At 36.8% G+C, this 21,141-nt stretch overlaps 1 protein-coding gene across 3 annotated transcripts in view; it reads left to right on the top strand.

Annotated features, from left to right (window-relative positions):
• The first annotated feature begins 684 nt into the window (after positions 1-684).
• CDKL2 (cyclin dependent kinase like 2) overlaps positions 685-21,141 on the top strand; it is a 35,655-nt gene continuing 15,198 nt past the window's right edge. For 2 of the 3 annotated variants that reach the window (XM_045857915.1, XM_045857913.1), the window contains exons 1-9: positions 685-1,126; positions 3,290-3,488; positions 8,805-8,999; positions 10,967-11,145; positions 12,249-12,361; positions 13,465-13,604; positions 16,977-17,065; positions 19,134-19,269; positions 20,250-20,548. In XM_045857915.1, the coding sequence (XP_045713871.1) occupies positions 3,321-3,488; positions 8,805-8,999; positions 10,967-11,145; positions 12,249-12,361; positions 13,465-13,604; positions 16,977-17,065; positions 19,134-19,269; positions 20,250-20,548 (1,319 nt within the window). In that variant the 5' untranslated portion in view covers positions 685-1,126; positions 3,290-3,320. The remainder of the gene's footprint in view (positions 1,127-3,289; positions 3,489-8,804; positions 9,000-10,966; positions 11,146-12,248; positions 12,362-13,464; positions 13,605-16,976; positions 17,066-19,133; positions 19,270-20,249; positions 20,549-21,141) is intronic. The other variant, XM_045857914.1, reaches the window with a different exon arrangement.

Below are 21,141 nucleotides of genomic sequence, written 5' to 3'. Positions count from 1 at the left end.
TACCCTATTTAGCTGCCATTGGCCAGTGTTGTTCATCTCTTCTAGGTCTCCAACCTTCCTAGCCCTTTCATTTCATTCATGTTATCTCCATTTCCCTCATCTGCAGTGCCTAGGTTATCCTCAGTGTCCCTCCTAACGTCAGTCCTGTCGTCACCCACCTACTTTAACCTTGACTCACCCATTAATCACCTCCTAGACTGATACCCTCATCCCCTACCTGGCCCAGACTGGCCCCAACGCTCACACCGAACCTTCCCAAGTGAGGACTTTGGGGGCTACTCCCCTCCCCTGCCGGGAAGCTGTGGGAAACGCTTCATCGGGCTTTTTGCATGGTCTCCCTCTTCCATTTTTCCCCCAGTCCTACAAACCACTACCACTTTTACCCTCTCGGTGAGCACCATAATCGTCTCTTGGGCTCATTAACAAGGACAAGTCTCCCGGGGAAGGCAGAAAGGTATCTCCTTACTTGAGAATGTAGTTACGTCCAGAAGCTGCCGCGGGCACCTCAGCGAAAAGAACCCGGGCGGAGCCCAGGTGTAGGGGAAGGGTGGTTGGCGCTAAGCCAATCATAGCTCATGACGACAGGGCGCAGCCAATCAGAATATGGGATGCTTGGCGCAGGGTAAAGACCCACCCCCTTGCAGCTGGGTGGCCAACGCCTTCGCCCAGGGCTAGCTGGAACAGAGCAGGTTCACAGAATCCAGGGACTGGGCACCTTCCGAGCTGGGAAAAGGTGCCCTCCCACTCCAACTAATTTCTCTACAAGCCTTGGTTTTAACAGGTGTCGGTGCCTACCGTGGACGCATTCTTACCTGGGCCCTATCTCTCTCTGGAGACTTTATGCCTATGGTTGGCGGCGGAGTGAGGTCGTTGCCTTGACGACGACAGCATGCGACCCGTGGTCCTTCGATGTGTGAGCTTGGGGCAGGCCGAGGCCAATCTGCCTCCGTGCCTGCTTCACCTGGGACCCGTGACTGTGTCTGCTTAAAGAAGCGTATTAGCACTAAAATTGGTAGTTTGCTAATCAGCATCCTTTATACCTGCGAGCGAGATGAATTTCAGCTCACATTTGTTTCCAAGTTGAAAACCTTTGGGTCTTTCCACGTGAGAGGATATTAAAGAAACAGTAAGTATATACTTTTAAAGTCTTATATTATCTAGCTTTCATGTGTAATAGATTTCAATCTCTAACAAAATAAAAAATTAGTATTATTTTAATCTAAATTAAATAGTTGGTATTCTAAATTGTTGGTATTGGAACCATATGCTTAACGTGGCACACATCCAGAAATACCACATTGCCAAATTGGCAGGCTTCGTTTGTATTACCCTTACATTCAGGAGTAGAAGGCATGAAAACTTACGGTTCAAGAGTAACTGTTTCAGGAAACAAGAGGCTTTTAAAGCCGTGATACTTTTCAGGTATTTGCAGGGAGTGCCATTTGAAAAATAGGTATGTTCAATGTGCTGTGACCCGGTGTGCAGGTGGCTGCAAGAATAAATTTGGAGTAGTCAACTTATATAATGTTAGCTTATGATATCCTTCAGAACATCTTAGATGTGCTTAAGGTAATTTTAATTTCATTTACTTTGCATTTTCAAATGTTGAGGATACCAGTTGCAAAATGTTTTTAAATGATGCAGGTTATAGACTCCATCTATGTTTGTCCTTGACATGATAAACCTAAAGTGTGGTCTTTGATAAAACATACTGTCTTAGTGGAAGGAAAAATAATTAAGGAAAGAAGACATAAAGTTACATTGAGAAGTTTTTTTCAAACACAGACATTTTCTTTGAAAATAGTTAATAGACATTAAATGGAGGTTAAAACATCAAATGTATGGAAAGTAGTGTTGGGGCACTGCTGTGTAAAGAGTTTATAACCTATTATCAAAGCTGGTAGTAAAAAAGTGAAATAATTTGAGTTGGTGGTGACTAGGATTTATTTTCATTCACCCCCTCACCCCCAGATCAATCTCTGGTTCCATGTATGTCTGTATTAAAAAACCCTAAATTATTATGTGTATAATGCTAAAAATGTATTCATTGGATTATCATAATTTGCTACAATGAAGAGGATATTTGTATGGTCTTTCTCATCAGTGTATCAAAAGGGAAGCAAGTAAAACATCACAATTCACAATCTGGGTAAATTAGTCTTAGATTGCCATAAATACAAAATGCAATAGTTGAGAATATTTTTCCCTAAGTTTAATGAATGAATGTTTTTGTATTGTCGGATTTGTAAAAATTTACCTATGAGTCATCATTTGAATACATAGTTACCTAAAGATATTTTTTACTCCTCAAACTTTTAGGACCATATTGGGATTAAGAACCATGTTTTTTACTTTTTGGTTCTAGAATTTAATTGCAACACTAGATTTAAAAATGAATTCAACTTTGAAATTGTAGGTTATTAGCCTTTATATTTATTTCATGGCAATAAAAACTTACGAATTAAAATCTATCTGTTTTTGAGCTGAAGAGTTTTTTTTTCTGGGTAAAATAAGGATTTTATTAAGATTGTCTTTAGAAAATCACATGTAGTGGGAATATAAAAGAATTTTAAACACAAAATTCAAATGATCATTCTCATAGTGACTAATCATTAAAAGGAGTTTTGAAATGCTGTATTTGGTACTACTATTTCATTTGTAAAAATCTGCCTATGTACTGTGATGTCATTGCTGTTATTTTGTAAATTAAATATAGGAATTTAATTACTATAGTAAGAAAAGTAAAGGAAAAAAGTTTATTAAAGATTCTTAGTGTTTACTTGGTAAGTGATCATTTTGTGAACAAATGTTTTTCCCAATTCAGTAAAGAGTGTATAAAAATTTTCAACTTTGATCTTTTAATCTTGATGTAAAAAAACATTAAATATGATCTTCATGAAACCAAATTCACCTGTGCATTTTTCACCTTTGAGTGAAAAGAAATTGTGTTTTTGTAAAGTGAGCTATAATTGTTTTGTACTATAGTTTAAGTATTCCTATATTTGAATTAAAAATATATTGAATTTCATTAACATGACATTTAGTCATTTAAATTTAAAGTTAATGGCTTTAGTTACATTGGTGTTGTCTATTATGAAATGGATATGAATATTTTGAAAACATAACTTAGAATTGAAAACCATAAGAAATTGTGAGACGGCAAAGGAGAGCCATCAACTCAGTGACTGCTCTAACATAGAAAACAAGTTGGGGAAGAACTAATTTGCTGAGAGGGTGGGGAAGATCAACATATTCAGCATTATTAAGCTCTATGTTTTGGTTTCTACAGCAAGAAAAAATTCTCCTGGTTTTGAGTCAAAATGGAAAAATATGAGAACCTAGGATTGGTTGGAGAAGGGAGTTACGGAATGGTGATGAAGTGTAGGAATAAAGATAGTGGAAGAATTGTAGCCATCAAGAAGTTCTTAGAAAGTGATGATGACAAAATGGTTAAAAAAATTGCTATGCGAGAAATCAAGTTACTAAAGGTGAGTAAATACATATATTTTGTTTAAAAATGAGTTGTTTCTTGATCAAGATTACATTTTGGGGGAAAAAATACTGTTTAAAGTATAAATTTCTTTTGTGACAAATAAAATGATTATATATGGACATTCATTTATATCATGACTATAAACATAATTTTTAAACTATTTGTTGCTTTTCTCTATATCTACCTGCCTATCTACCTACCTACCTAGATAGATAGAGCTAGCTAGTTATCATCTGTATTGGGACCACCTCAAGGCTCAGTGATTCACTAGGAGGACTCACAGCACTCAGCAATCACTGTGTTCATGGCTATGACTTAATCACAGTCAAAGGATGTAAAGCAACATCAGGAAGTGGAGAAGGCACATAGAGTGAATTTCAGAGGTAGACCTGTTACAGGCTTCCAAAAATCCTCTTCTAGTGGAGTCACGCAGGGCACACTTATTTCCCCCAGGAAGGAGTTGGGATACCATATATGAAATATTGTCTACCAAGGAAATTCATTAGTGACTCAGTGTGCAGGATTTTTATTGGTGGCTGGTCATGTAGTCACCTCTGCCTGGCTTGTACCAGAATTCCAGACTACCAGAACGAATGCAGGTATTCAGTATAAACAGTATTGTTTGTACATTGAGCCATTTTTATCAATTCTGGAGATGAAGGGAACCCTCCTGAAATCCAAGTTCCTAGGACTGGCCAAGGGCTCACTTTGCAAGCAGGCCAGTCTAAGGATAGCAGTCTCAAGCAGGCTATGTTAGCTCATCTCCCTCCTCTCTCTCTCTCCCACCCTCCCTCCCTCTCTCTCTCTCTCTCTCTCTCTCCCCCCCACCTTCCTCTCTCTCTTTTTAATCTGTCTCATGAGAAGTTTATCAATTTTATTTATATTTAGCACCTATGTTTAGCTTTATTGATCTTCCCTATTATGTATTTCTTATCTATTTCATGTTTTTGTTCTTTAGTTTTTCATTCCTTTTACTTATTTTGGGTGGGTTTATTTTGTAGTTCTTTTTTTTTTAATTTTTTTTATTGATTATGCTATTACATTTGTCCTTTTTCCCCCCTTCCCTCCCCTCCACCCTGTACCCCCCTCTCCCACCCACGTTCCCCCCCTTTAGTTCACTTCCATGTGCAAGTCTTATGAGTTCTTTAGCTTCTACCTTTCCCGTACTATTCTTGCCCTCCCCCTATCTATTTTCAACCTACATTCTATGCTACTTATTCTCTATACCTTTCCCCCCTCCCCTACTCCCACCCCCCCCTGCTGCTAGCCCTCCATGTGCCCTCCAGTTCTGTGGATCTGTTCCTGTTCTAGTTGTTTACTTAGTTTCTTTTGGTTTTGCTTTAGGTGTAGTTGTTAATAATTGTGAGTTTGCTGTCCTTTTACTATACATGTCTTTTCTTTATCTTCTTTTCTTAGATAAGTCCCTTTAGCATTTCATAAAATAAGGGCTTGGTGATGATGAACTCCTTTAATTTGACCTTATCTGAAAAGCACTTTATCTTCCCTTCCATTCTCAATGACAGCTTTGCTGGATAGAGCAATCTGGGATGTAGGTCCTTGTCTTTCATGACTTGGAATATTTCTTTCCAGCCCCTTCTTGCCTGTAAGGTCTCTTTGGAGAAATCAGCTGACAGTCTGATGGGAACTCCTTTGTAGGTTACTGTCCCCTTATCTCTTGCTGCTTCTAGGATTCTCTCCTTCGTTTTTACCTTGGCTAATGTAATTATGATGTGCCTTGGTGTGTTTCTTCTTGGGTCCAACTTCTTTGGGGGCTCTCTGAGCTTCTTGGATTTCTTGGAAGACTGTTTCCTTTGCCAGATTGGGGAAGTTCTCCTTTATTATTTGTTCAAGTAACTTTTCCACTTGTTGCTCCTCCCCTTCTGGTACCCCTATAATTCGAATGTTGGAACGTTTAAAGGTGTCTTGGATGATCCCAAGGCTCTCCTCGATTTTTTTAATTCTTATTTCATCATGCTTTCCTGCTTGGTTGATTCTATCTTCCTTCTGGTCCACTGTATTGTTTTGAGACTCAGATTCCTTCCTTTCTCTATTGGCTCTCCTCCGCATATCTTCCTGCATCTCTTTTATGGTAACCTGCATCCTTTCATCTAAATTGCGCCCAAAATCAACCAATTCCGTGAGCTTTCTAATCACCAGCGTTTTGAACTGTGCATCTGATAGATTGGCTATTTCTTGGTCGCTCAAAAGGATGAGTCCTGGGGGACTGATCTGCTCTGTTGCACACATGTCTTATGTCTTTCCCTGTCTCTCCTTTTTTTTTTTTTTTTTTTCGGTCTGGTCGCTCTTGTTAAGGTGGGGGGCGGAGCCTTAGGTGTTCACCGGGGCTGGGCGCCCCAGTCGCTAGATTGTGACGTTATATGTGGGGGCGGGGGCGGGGGCGGGGGCGGGGCGGGGGGCGGGGGCGGGGGGCGGGGGGCGGGGGCGGGGGCGGGGGCGGGGGCGGGGGCGGGGGCGAATCAATGGCGGCAGTTCAATTCTCCTGGGCCCAGACCTTTCCCCGGGCTCCTGGGTTGCGAGCTCTGCCCTGGTCCACAATCGCTGCCCCACTGGTTCCGGCAGCCGCAGCTTGCGTACTCAGGGTCCACCGCTGCGTTCCTGCGTCCCGATGGCTGTCGTGCCGATTCCGCGCCAAATTTCCCCCGACCTCCGTGCGCTGCCGACTCAGCGCCAGCCCCGCGCCCGCTCGGCTCGTTGTCTCCTACCAGTCTGGATGTACGGGTCTACTTCAACTTCTTGGCTGTCCGACTTCCATTCAGATGAATCCCCTGTCGGTTCTGGGTGTTATGCTGACTGTATTTTATTGTTGTTCTAATCTTGGTTGTGCGAGGAGGTACGGTGCGTCCACCTATTCCTCCATCTTGCCGGAAGTCCTATTTTGTAGTTCTTTTTCCTAACCTGTTGATATAGGTGCTTATTTCTTATATTTCCAGCTCCCCTGCCCTCATTAATGCATTTAAGGCTATAAATTTCCCTCTCAGAACAGTTTTGGTATGTATCACAGAAATTTTGATTGGCAGTTTAAAATATTTTCTTATTTCCCTTAATTTCCAAACATGTGGAAGTTTCCAACGTTTTCCTCCCCTGATTTTTTACTTGTGACACAATTGTTCTGTGATCTGAATATATACTATGTAAGATTGCATTCTTTTGAAATTTCTTGATATGTGCTTTTTGGTTCTGAATATAGAAAACAGAAATAATTCATCATGTGTTTGAAAAGTATTTCATTAAGTTAGCTTTAGTACCAGCATTTACGAAATCTTCTAAATTCTCACCAACTTCTTTGTGTGTGTGCTTGTTCTATCCAGTACTGAGAAGAAATATGTTAAAATCTTCCTCTGTGATTATTGATTTCTCCTTTTTTCATTGTAATTCAGTTAAGGTTTAACTTTATAAACAGAAAGGCCATATTATTAGTGTAGAATACTATATTTTGAATTTATATGTTCATGTTGAATCAAATCTTTTATTTTCATGGAATAACTTTATTATAGTAGTGCTTTTTTTCTTAAAAGTCTTTTTTGTCTGAAACTAATAAGTTATGCTAGTTTAATTTTGGATAGCATTTGCATAGTATATTTTTTCCATTTTTTTACTTTCAGTTTTTCTCAGTCCTTGTTTAGATGTGTCTCTTGTGAATATATAGTTACATTTTGATTTTTATCGTGTTTTACAATCTTTGCATTTCAGCTGGAATAGTTAGTCCATCTACCTGTAATATAATTTCTGATATATTTGGGTATAAATCTACCCAAATTAATATATACTATTTGTCTTACTGGTTCTGTATTCTTTTATTCTTTCTGTCTTTGAATTGATTATATTTATCATTTGCTTTCCTCAAATAATTAGAAAATTATATATTTTTCTATCTTTTAGTGGTTATCCTACACATTTATTAAAGTTTAACAGTATCCATTACTTTTATCCTTCTTCTAAACCTTGCAATGCTTATGTTTGGTTATTCTTTTTTATATTTTATGCTAATATTGTCATATATTAACCCTTATATATATTTTTAAACACCAGAAAACATAACTATTATTAAGTGTTTGTTTAGGTTTTTTTTACCTCTTTGTTCTCCCTTCTTTTCTTCATTTAAGATTATTTATCTGTGATCTCTTGTTAAAAAGCTCCCTAGTGAGGATCTACTGTAGATAAAACATTTTTAATTTACATGAAAATGTCTTTATTTTGTTATTATTTATGAAGGATATTTTTGCTGGGTATGGAATTTTAAGTTGGCGATTGTTTTCTTTTAACAAAATGAAACTAACATTGTTTTGTCATCTGGCTTCCATTGTGGCTTCTGAGAAGTCAGCTGTCAGTCCAGTGGTTGCTCTTTTGTAAATCTGTTTTTTCATGTCTGGATTTTTTCTTTTTAAGATTTTATTTATTTATTTATTTATTTATTTATTTATTTATTTATTTTTAAAGAGAGGGGAATGGAAGGAGAAAGAGGGGTAGAGAAACATCAATGTGTGGTTGCTCTCACATGCCCCCAACTGTGGACCAGGCCTGCTACCCAGGCATGTGCCCCTACCAGGGATCGAACTGGCATTCATAGGCCTGTGCTCAATCCACTGAGCCACTCCAGCCAAGGCAGGATCTTCTTTTTTTTCCAACTTTTTATTGACATATACCTATAGAAAAGTATACATATCATAAGAATATATCTGGATTTTACAAAAACTGAACAACCCCATGTAACTCCAATCTAAACTAAGAAAGAGAATACTAAAATAACCCCAGAAGTACCCCCAGCCCCCATGCCTTCTTCAGCCACTGCTGCCTTTGCCTTCCACTCAGGCGGCATCTATCCTGACTGCAGTCGGCATAAGTTAGTTTTATTTTCTGGAAACTATTTTCTGGAAGGTTGGCTTTTGTTTTGTTTTGTTTTGTTTTTCCTTTTTGGGGTATGTCACCAACTTTGGAGAACTCTGCTCTGCCAGCTTTGTGGCCACAGATGATTTCTTGGTATCTTCCTAAACCTTGACTACATTGGCAGTTTCATCTCATTTGTTGTGGGTAGGGGTCATAGATCCTACCTGGTTTCATCCAAGATGGAACTATTTTTCTCTTTCTCATTGGCTTTACTGTGCTCTCTGTGAGGATGACAGAGCAATGTGAATCTTTTAACTATAATTTTAAAAACAGACTATATGTTTATAATGTATACTGTTTGTGCATTTTATTTATGTCTTTCTTATGCTAAGATCTATTTTATATTGCGACTAATTGCTAATCATTTGATCTTATAAAAACTATTTTTGCATTTTTTTAATAACAGCAACTGAGGCATGAAAATCTGGTGAATCTTTTGGAAGTGTGTAAGAAGAAAAAACGATGGTACCTAGTCTTTGAGTTTGTTGACCATACCATTCTTGATGACTTGGAACTCTTTCCAAATGGACTAGATTACCAAGTAGTTCAAAAGTATTTGTTTCAGATTATTAATGGAATTGGATTTTGTCATAGTCACAATGTAAGTATTTAGTTTAAATAATTATTTTGCTAATGATTGACCCTCCAGATACCAGTCATGTAACTTAATGAGATACTTATTTAAAGTTTGGAGCAGTAAAGTCATAGAAATGAACTGTTAACTCTGATACGGCCGGTTTTCATGTGTCACAATACATGTATCCTTGCCCCTGACATTTTATTAGGAAAAGTTTAGGCCATAACTGAAAAGTTGACAGAGTGCCTTGAACACCCATATACCTACCACATGGATTGTATACTTGTTAATATTTTGCTGTATTTTTATGATGTATTTGTTTATCAATTCATATACTTATCTATCTATTAATGTCTTATATATGTATCCATAAGTAAATTATCAATATCAGTACACTTCAACTCTAAATACTTCAGCCATGCATATTAACTATAGTTTCATATTTGCTTTTTTTTGAGATGACATTTACTGAGTGAAATGCACAAATTTTAAGTGATGAGTTTTGACAAATATATACACCCAAGGATCCTTGTATATGTTCGCTCAGATTCTCTCACAGAGCTGTGCAGCATAAAAATCCCTGTTCTTACCCTAGAGTCTATCACAATGATTTTATGTTCTTTGTATATCATATAAAAGCACCTCTAGGTAAAATGATGCAAAGTGCAAAATGAATCACTTAACACACTTATTCTTCCAGTTTTACAAAATATTTTAAATGACATTTTTTTTGTGATTATAAAAGTAACAGATGGTAATGGAGGAGATGGGGCTGGCCCTGTGAGCTTGCCGTGGATGTCTAGGATGTAATGGAAGTTGGTAGCCTATGCAAAATGCTCAGCAATGGCAGGTTGCCATTTAGGATGCTGGTACTCTGAAAGAGTTTTAAAAATACATATATATATTTTTTTTCAAAATATAGTCTTCTTGTATTAGAGAATTAGGCGTAATATTTTGTTTTGCCTAACTATAGAATTTTTAGTATTCTCACCTATTGTCCTTATTTTCTCTTTTAGAAACCTTGATCTCTGACCTTGTTGACCCTCTTTACATTTCTAATTGCCTGAGTAATGCCTCCACCTAGATGCTTGGCAGTCTACATAAAAGCCCTTGTGGCTAAAACTAAAATAATCATTCCATCAAAACTAACTTTTTTTAGACTTTAATTTTTGGTAATGAAGCCACCATTTTTTAGATTTCTAGGTTTAAAGAAAATATCTGAGATTACTTCCTAAGCTCTATGGGTAGTTGATTTAAAATATTTCTAAACTATGTCTCTTCCTTTCCATTCCTCTGAGCACCAGCCTGATTTAGGCCCTTATCATCTCCTAGTTGTCCTTCTGCTCTTTTCCCTGCCTTTAGTGCCTCTCTCTGACTTAGCTTGTTTATGGCCAACACCTTTAAACACCATATTGGTCAGGCCATTTCCATGGGCTCCCAGAGCCTTGACAGAAGCTCAGACTTCTCAGCCTGGGAGTTGAGGCATGCTTCCTCCCTAGAGCATAACCTCTGCTCAGGAAGTAACATTTCTCCTGAGTCTCCTGACCTATTTCTATCTGCACTCTTTTCCTCTCTTTGTTACCTTCACTTGGATTGCCCTTTCATTTCGACATTTATCCAGGCCATTCTTAGCATTAAAGGCCTATCTTACAGCCCACCCCTTTCATAAAATTTTTCCTAGACCACGCAATCTTCAGTTATCACTTTACTACTCTTTTAGTCTTGGGAACGGTCACTAGTTAACAGAACAATTGATTTGGTAATTAATAATATATGTCTCATCTAGTATCTTTGTTTATATAAAATTTTAAGCATAAATATGTTGTGCCCAAATGGGTTTCAGATTTTGAAGAACCAGAAACAATTTTATATGCTTTTATTTATGTTTATTATGGGGACAAAAACAGTGCCCTGCACATGGCAGGTACTCAAAATAATTAATTCGCTTAACTTGACATGCCAATACATGGCATGTCTGTTTTTTGTCTTAGATCATACACAGAGATATCAAGCCAGAGAATATATTGGTCTCCCAGTCTGGTGTTGTCAAGTTATGTGATTTTGGATTTGCACGGACACTGGCAGCTCCTGGGGAAGTTTACACTGATTATGTGGCAACCCGGTGGTACAGAGCTCCGGAACTATTGGTTGGGGATGTCAAGTATGGCAAGTAAGAAATCATGGTGGTGGGGGGTGGTTAATATGTTTCTAATACAATAAAAGATTTCTCTAACACTAAAAGGAAGTTTTGAATTTAGGAAGCTTTATAAAGTGATTTGTAATTTTGATTCTTCCCCTTTAAAAGTTCTTGTGAAACAACTTGGGGTGAGTATACTTATTTTAAGGGTAGGGAAATCAAGGTGAGCAAGTGGTCTGTTTTGCTTTTTGTTTTTCTTATTGTGGTTTGGAAACATATATTATTTTTCACTCATAAAGAGATGTAACATTGACTGGATAAATCTGACCATTGAAATGAGGCAAGGTGGAATGGGCAAGGGTTGGGGTAGAAATAATGGAGTGAAATGTTTTTAAAACATAAATTGTTCCATAAATGAATTTATCAAAGAAGAAGGGATTGTAACTTTTACTGATTTTATAGAAATCTTTAAAAAATATTTTCTATAATTTCTGTTTTCAGAGTACACATCCTTTAATATTACCTTGATTACTTTGAGTTCTGATTTTATGGCCATACTATAACTTTTATATCATTTTATAGTTCAGCTATGACCTTGAGCAATTTCAAGGTAGTTGTCCTTATGTTAATCATGCCAGCACATTCTTTAAGTTCTTGTGACTGATTTTAAAGACAGTTTTTCTATTTTGTTCTCCTATTAGCTTTCAGTTCTCCTTCTTGTCACTGTATGTGTCCTTGTGTCCCTGATGACCACCTCCTTCTGGTGGTTTTCAGAATATCCCTCCTTCTGGTGGGATAGACTGATTAACTGGTTAGAGTTATGTGTAAACAAAGAATGAATAGGTTCTAAATGGAAACCCAAAAGGCTTATTTTCAGAATAAAGTACACATAACTGTTGTGACTTTTCAGAAGCCTTTTTTCTCTGTCACATGACTCAAGTTTCTGGAAATCTGACTTAAATAAAATTGAGAATTAGAACTTTAGGCTTATAGGAAAACATCTTTTCATAGGTAATGTAAGGCTTGCTCCTACTGTTCTCAATACCTAGAATACTAAATAGTAATATGCAAAGCAGAGTCAGTCACAGTAAACACATTAGGATGCCAGATTTTACACCACATTGCTTTTCCTTTAGGGCTGTTGATGTGTGGGCCATCGGCTGCCTGGTAACTGAAATGCTCATGGGGGAGCCCCTCTTTCCTGGAGATTCTGATATTGATCAGCTATATCATATTATGATGTGTTTGGGTAAGCTTATATATTTGTATGTTAAATGTTAGAGGGTTTTGGTTTCCTATTTTTTTTTTTTTGCTTGTATTGATTTTACAAAATAGGAAGCAAATAAGAAAACTACATATATATATTCATTCATTCTCAGTCCTGCTGTGGTCGGTGTGACTTATGTTCTAATCATGCTCTTGCCCCACTTGCCCTTCAAGTAAAGAGCAAAGGTTGTACATATCTTCACTTTTATATTCAGTAAGTCACACATAGAGAGGATGCAAATACTCAGTTATTACCTATGGGTCAACAAGCATTTGGTGTTACATGACTATACCCTCATCCTCACCTTCAAATTGAGAAACAAAGAGACTTTGGAGGTAGTTTAATCTTGTTGCAGATATGACCTTTGTTGTTAGTGCTTTGGCTAGAATGTCAATGCTAGACTAGCAAAGTCTTCTTAACTTCATGTTGGGAGGTAGAGCTTGGAACAAGGAAATAATGGTAAAATACTTGGGGGCTATTTAACTATTGGCTTTTAAGTTTCCAGGTTAGAAATTCAATAAACAATATAATAGTTTTATGTATATTTTATGCTCAAATAAGTATTGAAGTTGAGAAAAAAGATAAAATGCTCAAGTCAGACCTTAGACATAGTTACAAAATCAGTTGACCAAAAATTAAATTCCTGAATGGTAGGACTGATTTATCTAGATTAGATTTGGGCCATACGACTATTAATATTTTCATTGTTTCAGTCAGCACTTTTATGCTTCGTTGCTAGAAATGAAGTGCTAGTGGTTATATTTTTAAAAATTATAAAATGTTCTCTATCTCTCCTTTTCCTATGCATCCCCCAGTGTTCACTGGCATATGAACTTCTCTAAATGAGTATGTTGAGATAAGAATGTTCATTTCCGGCAATTGATTTATGTCAAAACCTCTGTAAAGACTGCCAGGTGCCACCAAAGTAAGAGCACTGTCTTCGGTTGACTTCGCAGGCTGAAAGAGCCCCACTTCCATAAGTGGTGTTCCGCTCCTTTCTCTACTCCCCGTCACCTGTCTCTGCCATTTCTATCATGATGAATAATGACAATAATGACAGAGATGTGTGCTGTTCTCACCGCCAGGTAATCTCATTCCAAGACATCAAGAGCTATTTTATAAAAATCCTGCATTTGCTGGAGTAAGGTTGCCTGAAATCAAGGAAATGGAACCTCTTGAAAGACGCTATCCCAAGCTCCCTGAAGTTGTGATAGATTTAGCAAAGGTAATCATACTTTTTCTTTCACTAACAGGGAATTTATATTATGGAGACTTGGCCTTTTCTTCTTTTTTTCTTGTCCAGTTGATTGTTTAGGTCAACAACTTTGTGTAGGGGGAGGACTGGGGGGCTGGCTTCAGAGATAAAGACCTGAAAATTTCACTCAGGACACCATTTAGGATTAGTTATCTAGCATGTTTTAAGTGTGAAAACATCCTCACAATGATATGTTTTTAATGTTTAACATTTAAAATGCAAGCCATGTTTAAGTGGGAAAAAGAAGAAAAGCAGGATAAGAAAATAAAAAAAGAAAAGAGTAGTGGGAAGATTAAGTAAAGTGTAGGGCATAGGATCATGACCCCTGGTATCTTATTAAACAGAGAAGGACAGATAACTATGCTTGGTCTCAGCCAAAAGGCTGACAAGCAATCTGTGGTGTATTGTTAGAGAAGCGTTTGTTTAGCTGTTGAGTTTGCTAAAGCTAATTTACAAATCATCATTCCCTTTGCCTTGTTTGTGATTGAGGAATATTAGGGAGAGTCTCAATGGAGCAAATAGTCTATGGAAGTGGACATTTGGGAATTATTAGCTCAAAAATTCTTATTAGTTAGGATTGTCCTAAAGTATTGGTAGAATAAATATCTCTAAGACACCAGGATCACATAACATTTATATAAGATTTTTTTTGCTTTTTAAATTTTCTATGTAGCTCATTTAAATAATTTAGTGAGCTTATAACTAATTGTAGTAAGTTCTTAACATAATACATTTCTACTTTTCTATATAATGTTTTAACACATGCAAATATTATCATTGAGACCAGCTTTATGATCTGTATATAAAGTGATTTAAAGGGAATAAAAATGAAATTATTGTCTAACTTATGTCCCCTATAGTAGAAAAATACAACTTTTAAAACATTTGATTGTATAAATTTTCAAACAGAAAAAAGATACAAAGAATAATAGTATAATGAACCCTTTTATATTTGTTATCTAACTTCATCAATTAACAACCTCTTGAACTTCCAGTCAAGATGGAGGGGTAGGTAGCTCTTTAACTGGAGTTTTGATCTGTTCTTTTATTGGGCCATATTTCTTTGTCAGGTTTTGACAGCTTATCATAGGTTAAAGATAAACAGAAACTCTTAAAAGAAGCAAGAGAAAAGCAGATAGTTACATACAAAGGCATTCCCACAAGACTGTCAGTTAATTTCTCAAAAGAAATTTTGCAGATTGGATAGGACTGGCAAGAAGTATTCAAAGTGGTGAAAAGCAAGAACCTACAACCTAGATTACTCTATCCAGAAAAGCTATTATTTAGAATTGAAGAATTGAAGGGCAGATAAAGTACTTCCCAGAGAAGGTAAAGCTAAAGGAGTTCATCATCACCCAGCCATTATTATATGAAACGTTAAAGGGACTTATGTAAGAAAAAGAAGAAGATCAAAATTATGAACACTAAAATGGCAATAAATTCACAACTATCAACAACTGAATCTAAAAAAAAAAAGAAAAAAATAAGGTCAAGTTAAAGGAGTTCATCACTAAAGCCTTATTATATGAAATGTTAAAGGGACTTATCTAAAAAAAAGAAGAAGATGAAAAATATGAACAGTAGCCCTGGCTAGTGTGGCTCAGTGATTGAGTGCTGACCTGTGAATCCAAGGGTCACCTGTTCCACTTCCAGTCTAAGGCATATGCCTAGGTTGTGGGCCAGGTCCCTGGTAGGGGGCGTATGAGGGGCAACCACACATTGATGTTTCCCCCTATTTCTCCCTCCCTTTCCCTCTCTAAAAAATAAATAAAATCTTTAAAAAATATATGAACAGTAAAATGACAACAAACTCACAACTATCAACAACTGAACCTAAAAAAAATAATGAAAACGGAAACAAACTAAGCAAACAACTAGAACAGGAACAAAACCACAGAAATGGAGATCACATGGAGTGTTATCAACAGAGGGGGCACTGGGAGAATGGGGGAAAGGTATAGGGAATAAGTAGCATAAATGGTAGGTAGAAAATAGACAGGGGGAGGTTAAGAATAGTATAGGAAATGTAGAAGCAAAAGAACTTATGCATATGACCCATGGACATGAACTAAGGGGCCGGAAGTGTGGGTGGGAGAGGGTGCACAGGGTGGAGGAGAATAAAGAGGGGAATATGGGACAAATGTAATAGCATAATCAATAAAATATATTTCAAAAAGAAGAACAAAACTAAGCAAAAAGCAGAACAGTCATAAATATGGAGATCATTTGGAGGGTTATCAGTGAAAGGGGGAAGGGGGAGAATGGGGGGAAAGGTGCAGGGATTAAGAAACATAATTGGTAGGTACAAAATAGGGGAATGTTAAGAATAGTATAGGAGATAGAGGAGCCAAAGGATGTATATGCATCACCCATGGACATGAACTAAGAGGTGGGTGGATTGCCAGATGGAAGAGGGCTTACTAGGTGGAGCGGGGCAAAGGGTTAAAAATTGGGAGAACTGTGATAGCATAATCAATACAATATATTTTAAAAATTAAAAAATAAAAAAACAACCCTTTTTTTAATTAAAAAGAACAACCTCTTGGCAGTCTTCTTTCATTGAACTACACCCTGCTCACATTTTTTTCAGCATTTTGAAGCAAATCTCAGATATTATCTTTTTGCACCTATAAATACCTTAATTTTATGTGGAACTTTTCTTGTTTATTTACAGCTGCTTTTTGAGTCCCTTTTATTTTTACTGGCATTGAGTGGTTTTAATTAATCAGAACAAGACCTGCATTTCAATAAAATCATCTATGTAAAGTGTCTAGCACAATAATAATCATGGAGAAGGTTCTTTCCCTTCTATTCTGCAAGAGCTTTAAATTTTAAAATTTCACACTAATTCCTTAATATCATAAAACATCTAATCAATGCTCAAATTTTATTAATTTTCTCATAGTTTTGTATAGTTTAAATTAGGACTCACATGAAGTCTACATATCTAACAATTAGTTATGTCTTTTTAAGGTTCTTAATTTATAAGCTCATTTTCATCTCTTTTTTTGTTTATTTAAACCCTGCCATTTATATATGAAGAAACTATGTTGTTTGTCCCTTAGAACTTCCCACATAAATATAGTTTAATATGTTGCTCTGTGTTCTGTATTTCTTATAAATTCATAGTAGAGCTAGAGCTTGATCAGAATGTCTGGTGGTCTTCCTTTTTGTGATTAGCAACCATTGGTGGTCTTTGTATAGGTTTGTGTTTCATTCTTTATCATTTATTATAGCTGTTTAAAATTCATAGACTATAAAGAGATATTTTCTATACTTAGAAATTGAAATGTAGGCAGTTTTTTAAAAAGTATGAGATGTATGTATTCTTTGGTTTTCCAGAAATGCTTACATATTGATCCCGACAAAAGGCCCTTCTGTGCTGAGCTTCTGCACCATGATTTCTTCCACATGGATGGGTTTGCTGAGAGGTATAGTACCGACTCGTGTTTTCCAGGTCACCTCAGCCTCGTGTTGGAATAAGATCTCCATAACAGTAACAGACAGTATTTCTCCACCCAGCTACTTTTATAGGATCTCAAATATGTACCACTTTACTTCCATTCATTCTTAGAACTATGGAACTTGTAGGAGTGGTCCCCTGTATTCACTAAGTTAGGGTTTTTGGTTTTCATGAAGCAGTCCCTCCCTACTCTTCTTTCTGTCTTCCTATGTGGTGACATGTGCCACTCAGGTCACTGATTTCTGTGTTGCTACCAGCTGTGTGAAGCCATCATCTTGGGTGCTGATGCATTTGCAAAGTTCCATCTCCTGTTGCTGCCAGACTCACACCACACCAGTCCTATGACACTGCTGATATGCTAGAGACTTTGGTGTGCCAACCCTGTGGGGGCCAGAGCTGTGGGCATGCTGTCTTGTGCTGTTGAGCTGCTGGCATCAGTGCAGCTGAGAAAGCAAGAAAACAGTGAGATGAGTGGCAATGACATAGCTTTATATTTTTACAAATCTACTTAATATCTAGCTTAGTATAAGATACCTGAGTTCTCATATTTACTTCTACATTCAATTAGTTGTGATGTGGTATGTTGTTTGAAATTCATTCTGACCTCATATAAATATGTTGTTGGAAAGTGGAGGAGTGTTTTAAAAGCTTTTTTAGATAATTTTGGGCATTCTTCTTTGACTCTACAGCAAAATCTTTGATGCTGTGCTAAAACTTGCTAGTGGTAGTTTCTTAAATGTTAGTTGTGGTATCTGAAACCACATCATTGAGTTTTTTTACTCTGTTACATTAAAATCCATCTTATACTGCCCTGGCCAGTGTGGCTCAGTTGGTTGGAGGTCATCCCATAACCAAAAGATTTCAGGCTTGATTACCGGTCAGGGCATATATTGTACCCAGGGTGTGGGTTCGATCCCTGGCCTGGGTGCATACAGGAAGCAGCCTGTCGATGTTTCTTTCTCACGTCAGTGTTTTCTCTCCCTTCCCTTCTCTCTAAAAGCAATGAAAAAAATGTTTTTGGGTGAGGATTAAAAAAATTAAAATCCATTTTGTACTTATATCTTTTACCTATGTATACTTTTGTAATATCAGATGTTAGTCATTTGGAAAATACTGTTTTACTGTTATGCATATCTTTAAAATGTTGCCATATTTCATTATATAATATGAAGAAGTCACATTCTATCTTATTAGAAAAGCCTTTAAATATTGGGAATCTGCTAAGTGCACATAGTGGATACAAGTTTAACAGAATTCTAATTTTACATTAAAATTTGAATTTTATTATTGACACAAATATTATTAATTGTTTTCCTTGAACTGATAAATTCCTTTATTATTTTTTTTTAAAGAAAGTTCCTGTCAAATACCCCAAGTCAGAATGACCATAGTTTTTCTGTCAGTCCTTCCTTCAAGTAAAAGAGTTGTCCCATGAAGAAGTGGCTGGTTTGGTTTGTGTCACAGACAGACAGACAGACAGACAGACAGACAGACAAAGCTTTTCTTAGGACAGCCATGGCATTTCAGTTGGCAGCCGAAGTACTTTTTGCATATTCTCATTTTATCACAGAAGCTATGAAAAAAGACATGTGCTCAAGGATTTAGACTTAATAAAATTAGTACTTTTTTACTGCTTTACCAGGGACATCCTTACATAAAGCTAGCTATAAAAAAGGCAGTGACTGCCACTGCATTTTGGTGCTGCTGCTTCAACCCCTGCTGCAGGGCCCGCAGTTCTATCTACCATGGCGTTTAGACTGTCAGTGCAGATGTTAACATTATGAAAAGGAAGTCTCCGTATTACGCTAAGAATAGCTTTGACTTTTTGAACCTCCTGAAAGGTTTTTAGTGATTCCCAGAGGTGTGTGAACTACCTTTTCAGGACTGTAACCGAGGCCATAATTTTTTTCATTTTAAATAACACAGCCCAGTTTACTACTCAATTTTTAAAAATAAGTTATCTTGAAAATCAATTTTTCCCTTGATTTATCTATCTCATACATTGTTATCTTATTGACAAATGTATTTTCATGTAGGTTTTCTCAGGAACTACAGTTAAAAATACAGAAAGATGCCAGAAATATTTCTTTAGCTAAAAAGTCCCAAAACAGAAAGAAGGAAAAGGAAAAAGATGACTTCTTAGGCGAGGAGAGAAGCACACTTGTGGTACAGGTAAATGTCCATGTTTTAATGTGTCTGAAATTTTAAATTTAATATGTCCTTAAGTTTTAGAAAGAAAAAATGAAGATTAAAACATTTTCTGAGTGGTGAACAAGTTAACTTTTAGATTCTTTGTAAAAAAGCATCATCTTTATAGATATTATGTGTTTGAAGAATCTTATCATGTAGCGAGTGCCTACTGTGTACCAGCCCATGCAGTAGAGCTTGTTGGGGAATCGCACTCACCCAAGAACATTTAGACACACGTGTGTGCACCCACATGCAGATACATGGGCACAAACACACACGTGCACCATTTTCCCTTTAAATGGCAGGAGAGAAAATAACGTTATTAGAATTTTATATAAAGTGTAGCATTTTAAAATTGAGATTTGGATATGCAATTTATTTGAAGTTTACTTTTTCCTGGTGTGTTGCCCAGAGTTGGCTCTTGGTAAAGTAATTCAAATCTACCACCCACCCACTTCCAGTTTTTCAAGTGAACCCAAAGCAGAGACTTTTCAATGTTGTGTTCCCTGACTCTGAATATGGAAGAATGAAAGTGGGCATGCTGGGTTCCTCTTCCATGTTTTTTCCCAGTTCAGTATATACAAAGTAGAAATGTATGCAGTATAAATGTGATCTGTACAGGGTGGGGCAAAAGTAGGTTAACAGTTCTGAGTATGTGAAGCACAGTTTATTCTTGTATTTTATTTATTAATTATTGTATTATTTTCCAGAGGAACAACTGTAAACCTATTTTTGCTCCACCCTGTACACATCAGAGTTAGTGTGAATTGCATTTCCACTCAAAATGTCTAACCAAGAATCTTGGGTTTAATTTTAATTTCATGGGTAGAATAAAGAAAACAGGGGCACGAAAAAGGGATATCTGTGGAATTCTGCTTTAGTTGGCAAGTACTTTGTAGGTAGAGGGGATTTTTCATTCTTCTCAGGTCACTAATGTTGTCAATATTTTTATTGATGGTCAGGATTCCAATGCTGATCCCAAAGTTAAGGATTCTAGAGTATTTAAAATAAAAGGGTCAAAAATTGATGGAGAAAAAGTTGAAAAAATCAGTCGAGTTGCAAATGCCAGCTGTCTCCATGACAACGGGACTAGCCACATCAAAACAGTGCCTTCAACAAGCCTCAGAGATGGCAGCAATAGCAGCGTGGACCACGCGAGGAATCCAGGCCCGGCAATTCCCCCACTTGCACACAACCTTTCTGCAGTCGCTCCTGGTATTAATTCTGGAATGGGGACTATGCCAGGAGTTCAGAGTTACAGGTATGAATTAGGAAAATAAGAAGAAAAAGTTATTTAAGGATATATTTGCAAATTGTAAGTGATTGTCAATTCAGCTCCATTGTGTTACTCTCAGGCTTTTGAATGTTATTCATTCTTGGTAGGTTGCTGTTTCAACAGAGTTTTTGGCCTATGTAATGAAAATTATTCACATTTGATAAAAAAATTAACTTGAGTCCTAAGAAAGTAGGATTGTATTATTTAAGATGAAGAGAATCTACAGCTATTTAGTGTAATAACATGAAAGGAGGTTGTCATAATGGAACAGATAATTGGTTTTGAGGGTCTGTTGCTGCATGGTGTGGCTATGGGCATTCAGTGGTACAAAGAAGCTCCTTTGGGGAGTTTTCCTGAAAGGAAGGTGATGTATTTTGTTGGAGTTGGGGACTGGGTGAGCGGCATGAATTTAGTAGTACAGGACAGAACGTTTCACCAGATCTGTGCTTATAGCACATTTCCGAGTAAGCATTAACTTCTGATTAAACTGCATGTCACTTGGTGCTATGTAATTTGGTTTTGTGCTTGAAAAATAATAACTGCTGTTTCTAACTTAAATTTTGTGTTGCTGTTGTTAC

Source organism: Phyllostomus hastatus, unplaced genomic scaffold (genome assembly GCF_019186645.2).
Source record: "Phyllostomus hastatus isolate PE091 unplaced genomic scaffold, TTU_PhHast_1.1 phas_scaffold_1674, whole genome shotgun sequence".
NCBI classification, from domain to species: domain Eukaryota; kingdom Metazoa; phylum Chordata; class Mammalia; order Chiroptera; family Phyllostomidae; genus Phyllostomus; species Phyllostomus hastatus.
Note: the sequence above shows the minus strand (reverse complement) of the source record. Positions and strands in the feature narration are given on the sequence as shown.